The sequence below is a fragment of the Octopus bimaculoides genome, chromosome 10, assembly GCF_001194135.2.
Source record: "Octopus bimaculoides isolate UCB-OBI-ISO-001 chromosome 10, ASM119413v2, whole genome shotgun sequence".
NCBI lineage: Eukaryota > Metazoa > Mollusca > Cephalopoda > Octopoda > Octopodidae > Octopus > Octopus bimaculoides.
The window spans coordinates 54,092,776-54,106,180 of NC_068990.1; the positions used below are offsets into that span (position 1 = coordinate 54,092,776).

A 13,405-nucleotide genomic window follows, 5' to 3' on the forward strand; every position below is an offset into this window, starting at 1 on the left:
CCCTCCCACGAAACTGAAGAGGCCCTATAAGTGGTCATGGATACTGTCTTCTCTTCTGATTAAAATATTAAAGAAAAGATAATGTCACATATGGTGTATATGTCTACATTTTAAGAACATATGCAATGCCTTATTGACTGTGATAACTTCAAATCCCATCAGTCATATGAATGTTACAACATCCCATTTCTTTCCACTAGTAAAATCCCATGTTTTAAACGATGAGGAAGATAATTACTAAGATGAGATGAGTCCATTAAAACCCCAAGCATCACATCAAAAATTCAGACCTCATATGACAACTCAGATGGAAATATTTTCACAAAACAAACCTAGAATTCAGTTTCAGTTTAGGATTCAAATTGTTTATATTTATAAGAATATATTTAGAAAGGGTTGAATGCTACTACATGTCATCGGTTGTTTTCTAGAAATTTTAGGCTTTATGTCTAAGATAATCATCATCATCATCATTGCTTTAATGTCCATTTTTCTATGCTAGCATGATATCTGATGGAATCTGTAGTCTGTCTGGATGCTCTTCCTGTTGCTAACCCTCACATGTTTCCAAGAAAGGTTTCCCCAAGGTTTTCATGAAAGATTGAAAATGAAGGACACTATTTGTTTGACAGTGACACTCATTTACAACTATTAAATGCTGTCAAGACAACAAAACACCCATCCACCTATAAACACATACATTGTCATTCTTTCAATTTCTGTCTACTAAATCTGTGACCTACCTAATGTGCAACATAGTAGAACTGAACTCAAAAACACATGCTCTTAACCGAACAGCCAGAAATCATTATTGTTACGAAAATGAGGACAAAGAAGAAGGTACAGATACTAAACACAAAATTTCCTACCATTACTATGCTTCTAAGGCATAGAACTGGCAGAATCATTAGCACACCAGGCAAAATGCTTAGCAGCATTTTGTCCAGCTTTAGGTTCCAAGCTCAAATTCTGCCAAGGCTGACTTTGCCTTTTATCCTTTAAGACTTGATAGAATAAGTGCCAGTTGAGTACTAGGGTTGGTGTAATTGACTAACCTCTCGCCTGAAATTGCTGGCTTCAAGCTAACATTTCAAACCAATAATATATTTCTGACTTCAAATCTACATGGGTTTGACAAAATCCATATTTAACTATAGCCACAATAACCCCCATCACACTTTTCCTTTCAAATGAATTTGTTGTGTCACAAAATTTATATCGTTGGTGGCTAATGAGGTTGATTCTTGCATAGAAGCATCTGTTGCAAAGTTCACAAGGGATCTGTGGTGGAGGCTTTGGTTGTTGCAGCCTCCATTTTCTTTCTTGTCATTTCTCTTCCTCTTTCCCCTGTCGTTCAGCTTCAAAATGGTCTGTTACAGTGGAGATGGAATGATGCAATCCGGGCCTGTCCTGAGCTTCAATGCCCCAGGTTTTGGGATCAATTCCAGTCATTTTTAGGCTTTGCTTCAGCTGATCCTTGTATCAACAGAGGGGACGGCCACAGAGTCTTCTTGCAGTGGAAAGTTCACCATATAAAATTTGATGCGACAGCTTGCTTTCTTTCATTCTTGCTACGTGGCCACCCATCTCAGACAATGTCTCAGGATGGTAGCCTCGATGCTGCTGCTATTCGTTCTCTCCAAAACGAAAGCATTGGTCACATAGTCATTCTATTTGATATTTATAATAGAGCGGAATTTCTGTTGGTGAAATTGCTCTAGTTTTTTTATGTCATTTCAGTAAAGAGTCCAGGTCTCACAACCATAGAGGGGAGTGGAGATCATAACTGCTTGGTAGACAATTTTGTTTTGTGGTTCAGATCTTTGTTCTGAAAGACCCTTTTTGCAAGTCCACCAAACACAGTGTGAGCCACTCTTAATCAGTTTTCCATATCCTCTTCCAATGTGCACTTATTCAAAAGCAAACTTGATCCAACAAAATCTATATATTTTGTTGTTTATTTAACTGTATTTTCTGAGAAAATACAGTTTGCAACTGAGTTGTAATTCTCAATCACAGTTTAAGTAGTTGATTTAATTGCTGGTTTTCATGTTAAGGTGGTATCAAAAAGTCCCCAGACTAGTTATGTTTAATAAAAAAATAACTTACTTACCTAAGTTTTAACATCATTTCCTTTGAAATAGTCACCTTGTGCAGCAATACACCAGTCCCAGAGTTTCTGCCACTTTTGGAATTTGGCCTGGAAGTCATTTTCGGTAAGTGAGTTGAGGACCTTCTGCAATTCACTCTGGATCTCAACAACAGTGTAAAAACAGCGACCATTGAGCTGCATTTTTATTTTGGTGTAGAGATGGGAGTCTGCAGGTGCTAAATCTGGCAAATAGGGCGGGTGCAGAAGTGATACCATGTTGTTTTGGGCAAGAAACTCACAAGTTAGGAGAGCTCAGTGACAGGGTGCATTGTTGTCAGGAAGAATCCAAGTCTTTGTGTTCCTCACATCCAGTCACTTTCGCTGAATGTCTTTCCTCAAATGCTTCAAAATGTCATTGATTATTCTCCAATGGTCCTCATGCACAAGCTGATGAATTTTCTCAACATTTTTGCAGTGATGTTTGTGACAGGTCTTTCAGATCACTCATCATCTTCCAGGGATCTTCATGCTTTTGAAGTATCCATGCTACTTAAAACATTGCATACAACCCATTGCTTCATCACTATAAGCTTACTGAAGCATGCTCAATGTTTCTGTAGCAGACTTTCCAAGTTCAACATAAAATTTCACGTTGGTTCCTTGTTCCAACTTCCTGTCCATGACAAAAATTGCAGACTACAGCAAACACATGATCCCAAAAACACAAATTTCACAACTTGCAAAGTGAAAACAGCAATGTCACTTGATACACTGCCTCATGAAGGTCACTACTAGCTCTCACTGCACATGCAACCATGTGGTGCCATTTGTTGATGAACTACAGAACTAGTCCTGGAACTCTTTGATATCACCTCGTATTATATCTGTAAATTTTTGTTTGTCAACAAATTTGTTGGAAGAATGTGTGGAGTAAAAAGTTCAACATTTTGAAAAACTGGTAAAGATTAGCAACAGGAAGAGCACCCAGATGTAAAACAATGCTTAATAGGATATTTATTTCATATGATAGAGTCAGTTGTTTATAACAATCCACAATCAAAGATATTTTTCAACCAGTGGTCAGTTTAATTGAATTCAAGAATAACAGAAGTAATGATTTACAGCAAAATCTTGGGAGTGGATTTGGTAGACAGAATCTGAAAGAAGCCTCTTGTGTGTGTGTGCGTGTGTGTGCACGCACGCGCGTCTTGATATTCCCCAGTAGTTGTAAATGAGTGTCACCGTCATATAAGTGGTACCCTTTATTTCCAATCTTCCACGAAAACATGTCTAGCCGGAAGTATTTATTATTATCCTATGTGGAAACAGGGAGGGCATCTGGCCATACAAAATCTCCTTCAAAGAAATATGCTTGATCCATGCAAACATGTAAAATGTCAACATTAAGACGATAAATATCATAATCACCATCATTAGCATGGACATTAAACATAATCATCTCCCTAACTCTTAATGGTTCACCACTGATGCACTTACACGATAGTTACCAATTCTTATTTCTTCTTTTAAATAGGTTTCATACTTTTTACAGATATTTTAGTTTGTCGAGCTAAAGCTACCAAATTATGTCCCTTCTTACAAGTTACTTCCCTTTACTAATTTAACACACCCTTTCTTTTCCTTAAGCATGTAAATTAATTTTATTAAAAAAATTGTATAGTTATTAAAACTATCTCCCCTTTACTTCAAAACTCACCAGCAGTTGCCGCTAGATTTTTGATTTCCTTCTCCAGCTAAGAGAGAAAATTTCAATAAATTGAGAATATTTTGTATATAGCATTATTCAGTACATCACATTTTAGTTTATATATCTTTTAGCATCTTGCATCTTCACCCTACAAATTTATCTTATGCTGTTTATATATCTTTCAGTACATCACAACTTCTATATCTCGCCCTGTCATATCTGACTTTTACTTGCCAACCTTTCCTCCAATTGCATACAAAGTTAATCCAATGTAATTCTAAATTTATAAGTAAAACTAAAATACGATTGAAAGGTAAACAATTAAGTGAAACAGTTCCAGCTTAGAATCAAAACCAATTTGTTGAGAACTTTATAGAAAGGTTCATTTTATGTATGTTTTTTGTCCAAATTTCTACAAGAAGTTTCATTCCTTTTCAATGATCTATTTGGACCAGTATTCTCATCTTGGTTATTAGAACCACAATGATTCTACCAATTTTGTACATTGTTGGCATCATTCTTCAAGGACTTGCCAGTAAGGGAATATTGAACCAGATCTTAAGGGCACATTGTTCCCATTCTGCTGTCCATACCTGTATTAGTTATTCTTGTATAAGTTGTTCTCATACCCATGTTCCACTTAAAACTAGAGTACATACACAGATACACTTCCCCAGGTATTGAACTCACTACAACACTCAACACTGCTTCTATTTATTCTATTATTGTTCTGTGGGAGAACAAAGCCCACAGCCATCACTCACAGACAAGTATGACTGGGTAACATGTACCATGCTTTGTAGTCAGGAACAGACATAGATACTCTCATGGACCTCCTACCTCATGACTCAATGGAATATTGAGGATGTAACAACAGCCCAAGGAAACTAGAGTGGCACTATCAGCTGGTTTGTTGGTTGGTCAGTACCCATTTCAAGATAAATAGACAGAAGTAATGTGAAATGAAGTACCTTGCTCAACACAACATGCTGCCCAGTCCAGGAATTGAACCCATGACCACACAACCATGAAAAGGTTATAAATTATGGTGCGTGTTTCTTTGCTTTGAAACTGAAGAATTATGTTCAAGGAAGTAGCAATTTCAGACTGTATTATTTTATCAATGATGAAGGGGAAGTATTATCTTGATTAAGTATATGAAATTAAGAATAAATAGGCATAAAAGCACCCAGTACACTCTCTTGGCATTAGAGAGGGTATCCAACTGTACAAAAAAATTGTCAAAGTCTAGATGGAATCTAGTGGAGCCCTCTGATCATCTGTTCTTGTGAAACTGTCCAACCCATACCAGCATGGAAAAAGGTGCATGTTTAGTCCACTGCATGACAAACACCTCAGCATGTTCTCTCCACCAACGAGTCTGATATTTTGCTCATCCATGTTTGGGTGCCAAAGAAGTTAACAAAGTCTTCTTTCCAATTTCTACACAGTCTTCTCCTCCATCTTTTTTTTTTTCTGTACATGGTGTTCACTCTGTCAATTTGCTTTTCCATCTATTATTCTTTTTTCTAAACATATGTCCTGCATAGAACCATTTCAGAGTTTTAATTTTCCATATAATATCCATTAAACCTGTCGCCACTTTTATACATAAATGAAATCATACATATACATGTATATCCACAGGTATTATACATCATCATCATCATCTGTTTTCAATGCTGGTATGAGTTGGACAATTTGATCTGAGCTGGCAAGCTGGAGAGCTGCACCAGGTTCCAGTCTGATTTGACTTAGTTTCTATGTCTAGATGCCCTTTCTAATGTCAACCACTTTACAGAGTGTGCTGGGTGCTTTTTACATTGGACCAGCAATGGTGCTTTTTATGTGGCACCAGCACTGGTGCTTCTTTGGAACTGGCATGGGTGCTTTTTACATGATACTGGCACAGGTGCTTTTTATGTGGCACAAGCACTGATGATTTTTACATAATTTTACAAACACATGCATACATATACACTCATACACATATATACACATACATGATGGACCCACTCTTGCATATGCGCATTCATCAAGCCACATGAAAAGTATGTACAAGCACACACATACACATATGGTTACTGACATATAAAAAAATATATATATAGGAATTGAAGATGAAGGAGAATAAGTACATGCACAAGAGATAGGTGGCACATGTGTATGCAGTGATATAAGGATATATAGAGAGAAACAGAAATATATGGATACATACATATATATATATATATCTATATATATTTATATATATATATATATACACACACACACACACACACATGTATACATATACATATGTGCATATATATATATATATATATATATATATATATATATATATATATATATATATATCATCATCATTTAACGTCCGCCTTCCATGCTGGCATGGGTTCGACGATTTGACTGAGGACTGGTGAACCAAATGGCTGCACCAGGCTCCAATCTGATCTGGCAGAGTTTCTACAGCTGGATGCCCTTCCTAACGCCAACCACTCTGAGAGTACTGGCAGTACTGGCAACGGCCATGCTCAAAATGGTGTTTTTTACATGCCACCTGCACAGGAGCCAGTCCAGCGGCACTGGTAACGATCACGCTCAAATGGTACTATTTACGTGCTACTGGCACGGAAGCCAGACAGCTGCTCTGGCAATGATCACACTCGGATGGTGCTCTTAGCGCTCCACTGGCACAGGTGCCATCTGAGAGAAAAGTTGAGCATAAGAGGCAGCAGATGTGGTGTACAAGAGAGACTGTGCTGATATGGTCATGTGATGGGTATAGATGAGGACAGCTGTTTAAAGAAGTGCTGATCTCTAACTGTGGAGGGAACCTGTGGAAGAGGTAAACCCAGGAAGACATGGGACTAGGTGGTGAAGCATGATCTTCAACCATGGGCCTCACAGAGGCAATAACTAGTGACCGAGACCTTTGGCAATATGCCATGCTTGAGAAGACTCATCAAGCCAAATAAAATCGTAGTTGAGGCCAATGCCAGTCTGACGTAACTGGCACCCATGCTGGTGGTATGTAAAAAGCACCCATTACATTCATGGAGTTTTTGGTGTTAGGAAGGACATCCAGCTGTAGAAACCATGCCAAATTAGACTGAAGTCTGATGCAGCCCCTCAGCTTACCAGCTCTGGTTAAACTGTCCAACCCATGCCAGCAAGGATAACGGACGTTAAATGATGATGATGATGATACACACACACACACATATTTCGGAGGAAACTCAAATTCAAAGTGGCATTCCCCAGGGAGCTGTCCTGGAGCCATAACTGTTTATAATAGCCCTCTTAAACATGCCCTATAATCACTCGGACAGCTACTATCACTAGCTATGCCAATGATATAAAATTATCACAGGCAATAAAATATCTAAATGACATTACAAGCTTACAATGGGACCTTAATGCAATATACAAGTGGGCTGAAGTAAACAACATGCAGTTTGGTGCTGGAAAATTTCAAGCAGTACACTATCAATTCATGAAGGCACCGCAGCCTGCATATACAGGACCTAAAATAGCTCTTCAAAAATAAACCCCTTCTACCTGGCTTTTGTCAACATGGAGAAAACCTTTTATAGAGCCCCCTGCTCCCTTATCTGGCGGCCAATGCTAGGGATAGAATAGTGGTTGGTGAGAGTTATACAAGCCATGAGAGCTGTACAAGCCATGTACAAGCCATGTCAGTAAGGTGAAGATTAGCAATGAGTATAGTGATGAATTTAGGTTACAAGTAGGGGTTCACTAAGAATCAGTCCTCAGTCCTCTCTTGTTCATCATGGTCCTTCAGGCAATAACAGGAAGTTCAGAGAGCTCTAACCTCTGTTGATAACAAGGGCCCTTTCTCTCGAAGTGAAGGGTAGATTGTGTGATGCCTGTGTACGAACAGCCACGCTACATGGTGTGTGACTGCCAAGCACATTCATAGGTTTGAAAGAAATGAAGCTGGTAAGCTTTGCTGGATGTGTATTGTCAGTGTGCATACACGACAGAGCATAAGTATCTTGAGAGAAAAGTTGGGCATGGGAGACATCAGATGTGGTGTGCAAGAGAGACAACTGCGTTGGTATGGTCATGTGATGTGTATGGACGAAGACAGCAGTGTGAAGGAGTGCCAAACTCTAATGGGAGAGGGAACCTATGGAAGGGGTGGACCCAGGAAGACATGGGACAAGGTGGTGAAGTAGAATCTTCAAACGTTGAGCCTCACAAGGCAATGACAAGTGAGCGAGACCTTTGACAATATGCCAGGCTTGAGAAGACCTGTCAAGCCAATTGAAATCATAGTCATGGCCAATGCTAGTGTCATGTAACTAGCACATAAAAAGCACCCTCAGATGTTGGGTGAAATGCTGTGCCTGAGAAGACCTGTCAAGCCAAGTGAAATTGTAGTCATGGCTGATGCCAGTGTTGTGTAACTGACACTTGTGCTGGTGGCACATAAAAGCACCACTTGGATATTGGGCCTCACATAGGCAGTAACTAGTGACCAAGACTTTTGGCAATATACCGTACTTGAGAAGACCTGTCAATCTAAGTGAGATCATAGTCATATCTGATGCTTGATTTCTATAAAACTTGGTCTGAAAAGGACTGCAAGATAGCAGGTTCAATGTCAGTAAACTCATTTCAAGACTTCAGTACATTCATTCCTTGTTTCACCACTCAATGTTGTTCAGATTCCAGAAATAAAGTTCAACAGAATTTTTAAAAATTGAATTGCTATAAGATTGTTGGTCTTTGATAAACAATAATAAATTCATCAATATCTTCTTATGCTACAAGAGTTCAAAACACACCCAGGGCTTCTCTGAACTAACAAAGGGACTTCTATATGATCACTTGAATTGCTAAGAATAACAAACTCCCTCATATCACTCCTTAATGTCTTAAAGATATTTTGGAGGGAGATACTACACCTGAAAAAAAAATAGGATAGTCACATTTAAAATACTTCTGATAATAGGTCTGCTGGATACAAGCTACTTCAAAGTTAAACAACCCAAAAGTGTTCTTAATTCAGTGCCACTACATCACTGCAAATTAAAAAAAAACCCACTATCTTATTTAATCCAATATCTAGTTTAACACTACCATCTAGTTCTTGGCTGCCTTTCATAGAATCAACTCTGTTGCAAGCACTTGGGAATAGGTCTCTAGTTTGAGAATTGTTTCCTCTCTAACTCCCACCAACCAAAGCCCAGCCATCTTTCTCCTCCTCATCCATCGACCATCAAGCAATTTCTCTCTCTCCAATCAACCAGAGCCAAGCCATCTCTCTGGACTAAAGAATAAACAAAAACCATCTATCCTTGATGTGGATGAAGTCACTTATTTAATATTAAATGTTCTGAGAATAAATGATGAAACATTTACAGACCTGAGCTCACAACAAATGAATTATTAATTAAAACCTAACCCCTTTGAGGGTAGTGTTAAACTAGATATTGGATTAAATAAGATAGTGGGTTTTTTTTTAATTTGCAGTGATGTAGTGGCACTGAATTAAGAACACTTTTGGGTTGTTTAACTTTGAAGTAACTTGTATCCAGCAGACCTATTATCAGAAGTATTTTAAATGTGACTATCCTGTTCACCTGGCATTTAAACTTTAAGAAAAATAAAACTAAGTTGTTTTTATTTTTAAGCTACATTACATACAGTAGTACTTATTATAATCTTAATTAATCTTCAAATGAATCCTTTCTTTACCATACTTACATTTTTGTTTTCACGAAACAGAGTGCATGCTTCATCAAAGATGTACTTGCGTTCCTCTTGTGTGTCTTGCATGTTTCCTGACAAGGACTGCCATTCTCTAGACATACGTAGGATTTGTCTATACAGAGACAGCACTGTTCTTTGATGGGACATTTCCTTCTCCCGCACAACACTCTTTTCTGGACTTAATCAGCCTAGTTGAGAAGTAATTAAAGAAAAATGCAAACATTCAAAAGCCAGAAACTAAAAATTAGTCCAAATCATTTGTCTGTTACTCTGATAGTTGTGTGTGTGTGTGTGTGTGTGTGTGTGTGTGTGTGTGTGTGTGTGTGTGTGTGTGTGTGTGTGTGTGTGTGTGTGTGTGTGTGTGTGTGTGTGTGTGTGTGTGTGTGTGTGCGCGCGCGCGCGTGCACGCGCACACACACACACACACATACATTCACATATGTGCCCAACAATCCTCCCACTATTTTAAAAAGCTTATTCAGAAACATTAGTAACAAATCTCAGACATGTCCTACACTCAAGAATCCATTCAAATATTGCTCAATCATTCCTGCATCCTATAAACTTTTCCTCAGAAATCATAAATTCAAAATTTTTATTAGAAGCAGTTTTAAGATGAGCTACACATCTTCTGAAAACTTCACCACCACCTTAGCTAGAATTGGCAAGAAAAATTTGACACACCTAAATGTACAAACCATACTACTTCTCACTATTTCAACTGTCTTGCCACTGATATCTGCCCACAAAATGGTAAATGTCTTCAAGAAAACATAGTGATCTGCACAAAGATATCTATTGGAAATAGCAGTCTCTGGGTATATAAAATTAGTTATTTGTTTGTTTGTCTCCTTTGCACTCAAAAACCAGTAGATCAATTGTGCTCAAACTTGGTATGTGAATTCCTTAGACTCAGGATTAGGTTTTGCACAAATTTCAGTCCTGTCCATAGACCATGGAACTGGCAGGGGAGCATATTTTTGGCTCCATAAATAAAATGGAAAAAATTACAGAAAAAAAAAACCCTGAATTCCTCCATAAGTTTAATGATTATGTGAAAAAGGCTTTATATGGTTGAGTTCCTTAGACTTGAAGACATGGGACAAATGAGGCCCAATGACTTAAATTTTGGGAAAAATTAAAACTTTCAAGCTTCTTCATATTCAGAGGTGTGTTGAAAATGAGTACTTGCCTCATTCTATAGGTATAAAAAGTTTTAAGCCTTGATCAAATACCTAAAGATATATGATTCAAAATCTTATACTGAAGGTATATAATAAAACAAGTCTGAACTTATTTTGAAAAAGTATAAAATCTAGAACATGTTGAATTTCATTATCAGTATAATTTCAAACTTAAATAGTGTCACATCCTCTATCTTGTACAGATAGATAATAGTGACATTAGAAACCCCAAGAAAAAATGCCACTAAAGAATAGACCTTCATTTGGAAGAAAGACTTCTAAAGTTTTGGCAAAGCAGCTACAAAGGGAGAATGAAACTGACAAGTTCAATTATTACATATTTTTTTCCTTATAAAAATACACACATACAGGAGGAATAAATTATATCTATAATAATACTTTGAATGTGACTTCCGAGAAACAATAAAATTATCCGATTAACGACGAGTATTACTGCTAGTTTATAATATTATCATCGTTGTTTTAATGTCTACTTTTCCATCTCGCATAGATCAGATGGAATTTAGTAAGGCAGATTTTCTACAGCCAGATGCTCTCCTTGTGTTTCAATTTTCACCAGTTTCCAGCCAGGCAATACTTCTTCATGTCTAAACATATGTAAACATCTAAAAACCCTTTAAAAGATGGGACAGTCGCAGTTGGAATGTTTTTAATTGTAGGTCTGCTTCAATCGGATTGACCTGGGGCTAAATAACCAGAGAGAGAGAGAGAGAGAAGGAGACTGTTTCTACTACTACTACAAATATTGAGCATAAATCAAATTAATAAAATTATGAACATTCTCAGTTTTAACACGTTCACTTTGAATTTTCAAAAATCTTTTTGGTGTAATTATATCGAAAGCCAGCAGCATGTGGTAATTTCTATTACAGAGTTTAAATAAAGTCTCGTGTTAGAAACTGACGAAGTAAATATATTTTTAACCATTGCCTGTACGGCTTACATCTCACCTTGAAGGTTGTATTACAAACACGACCCAACATAGGAAGCAAGCGAAAACACGAGACAAAAGTTTAAAGGTGAAGTCACGTGGACGTTTGAAAAGTCTCAACGGACAACTCTGAATATATTCTCTTAAAATGTTTGATTTTATTATATATATATATATAGATTCTGGTGTTGTATTTTAAACAAGGTACAGAGCATTCCTGTTTGTTTTGCTTGACAACAGGTTCGATGAAGGAAAGAAATACCTTAATGTCTCGGGTGAGATAAGAAATTTAAATACATTATTGAACTGCAAATAAAAAAATAAGTTAATTTCCCAAAGTAATAACAGTCTAGCTTAAAACTAACCTCAAAATTTGATGTTACTCGTCACATACCAAAACTAACGCGAAAACAACACATGTTATAACCGGTGTTTTATTATTAATAAACGCCGTAATTTTATTCCGGGAATTTTATTGGCATAATGAACGTCTTCATTTAGACTTTTTTTATGAAGAAATTTAGTTAATATATGTTGACTATATACTTTCAATAATTACTTGATATCATCTGAAAGATGTAGCAGATACAGTACCATTTGTTATGCTCGTCATTTTCTGCTATATATAGATATTTCACGAGGGAGGGGTTACTTCAAACAGTTGCAATTTTTTTTTATTCAATCAATTAACAAAAACATTTCATTATCAACATATTACGAAGAACATATTCAAAATTTATACTGTCAATATATAAGTGTTCATTATCATCCGGGAAGGAAACTATCAACTCAAATTCCCAATTGAAACAATTTGTGGGCAGTGTTCCTTTTCTCACATTGAGAGGGGGAACAACTTTGATGACCTAAGCAATCATTTCTTGTATTCTCTGGCTAAGAGCAATGCCTCTCGTGAGTACGAAGATGTTTTAATACTGTTGCATAATAATGTTTTAATATGTAGTTTAATACAGTTTAATAATAATTATGGATCTTGTTCAAAACGGGGGCACCAGTTTTCATTTATGTTTTATGTAGTGTTTTTGGTACCGAAAGACTTTCAAACTTCGTATACTTATCTATTTTGTGTTATAGAACAGAAAAAAATTTTGTATTCGAATTTATTTCATGTAAAAAATTGTCTTATTTCGATAATTTCAACCAATCACTGACAAGTATTCAGTTGTTTATACTTACTCCTTTGGCAGTTTAAGCGGTGTAAAGCGTATTTAATCGCCATTACTTCTGACATTTTGGAGAGCCAACACACATCTTTTTCTTGTGCTAAGGAGGATATATTAATTTTTCCATCGAGATTTTTTTGCTGTTGCGGTGTGAGTTCGTGTCTGTCTAACTCTCTGTATTGTATAACTGTTTAAATAACTGTTGGTATACAGTTATTTTCGCCGTACGGGGCGAAAAATTCCCCGTAAAAACTTTATTTGCGTTTTTGTCTTTTGACAAATATGGCTACTCTAATTGTAGCGGAAAGTGTCCTTCCCATGGAGGAAGAAAGTGTATGTAAAAGTGTTTCCAAAGGAAAACCAAGTTTTGCACAGGCCGTTAGAGGTGACTCCATTGAAATAAAAATGTCAAAAGAAAGTCTGTATACATACCGGAAATATGTACAAAAGGTGGATGGTGAAACGAAGCTAATTCCACCACCCGAGGCAGTCAACGCAATTAAGGAAAAAATTGTGGTATACAAGGTATTCAACATTAAGGAAAAA

General features: G+C 36.9%; 1 protein-coding gene across 7 annotated transcripts in view; it reads right to left on the reverse strand.

Annotated features, from left to right (window-relative positions):
* LOC106877129 (LYR motif-containing protein 1) overlaps window positions 1-13,405 on the reverse strand; it is a 79,940-nt gene extending 66,535 nt beyond the window's left edge. For 2 of the 7 annotated variants that reach the window (XM_052971203.1, XM_014925927.2), the window contains exons 1-2: window positions 12,044-12,836; window positions 9,537-9,730 (exon numbers count right to left, since the gene is read on the reverse strand). In XM_052971203.1, the coding sequence (XP_052827163.1) occupies window positions 9,537-9,689 (153 nt within the window). In that variant the 5' untranslated portion in view covers window positions 9,690-9,730; window positions 12,044-12,836. Of the gene's footprint in view, window positions 1-9,536; window positions 9,731-11,697; window positions 11,791-12,043; window positions 12,837-12,872 lie in introns of those variants that run through there. The other 5 variants (XM_052971202.1, XM_052971198.1, XM_052971197.1 and 2 more) reach the window with 5 other exon arrangements.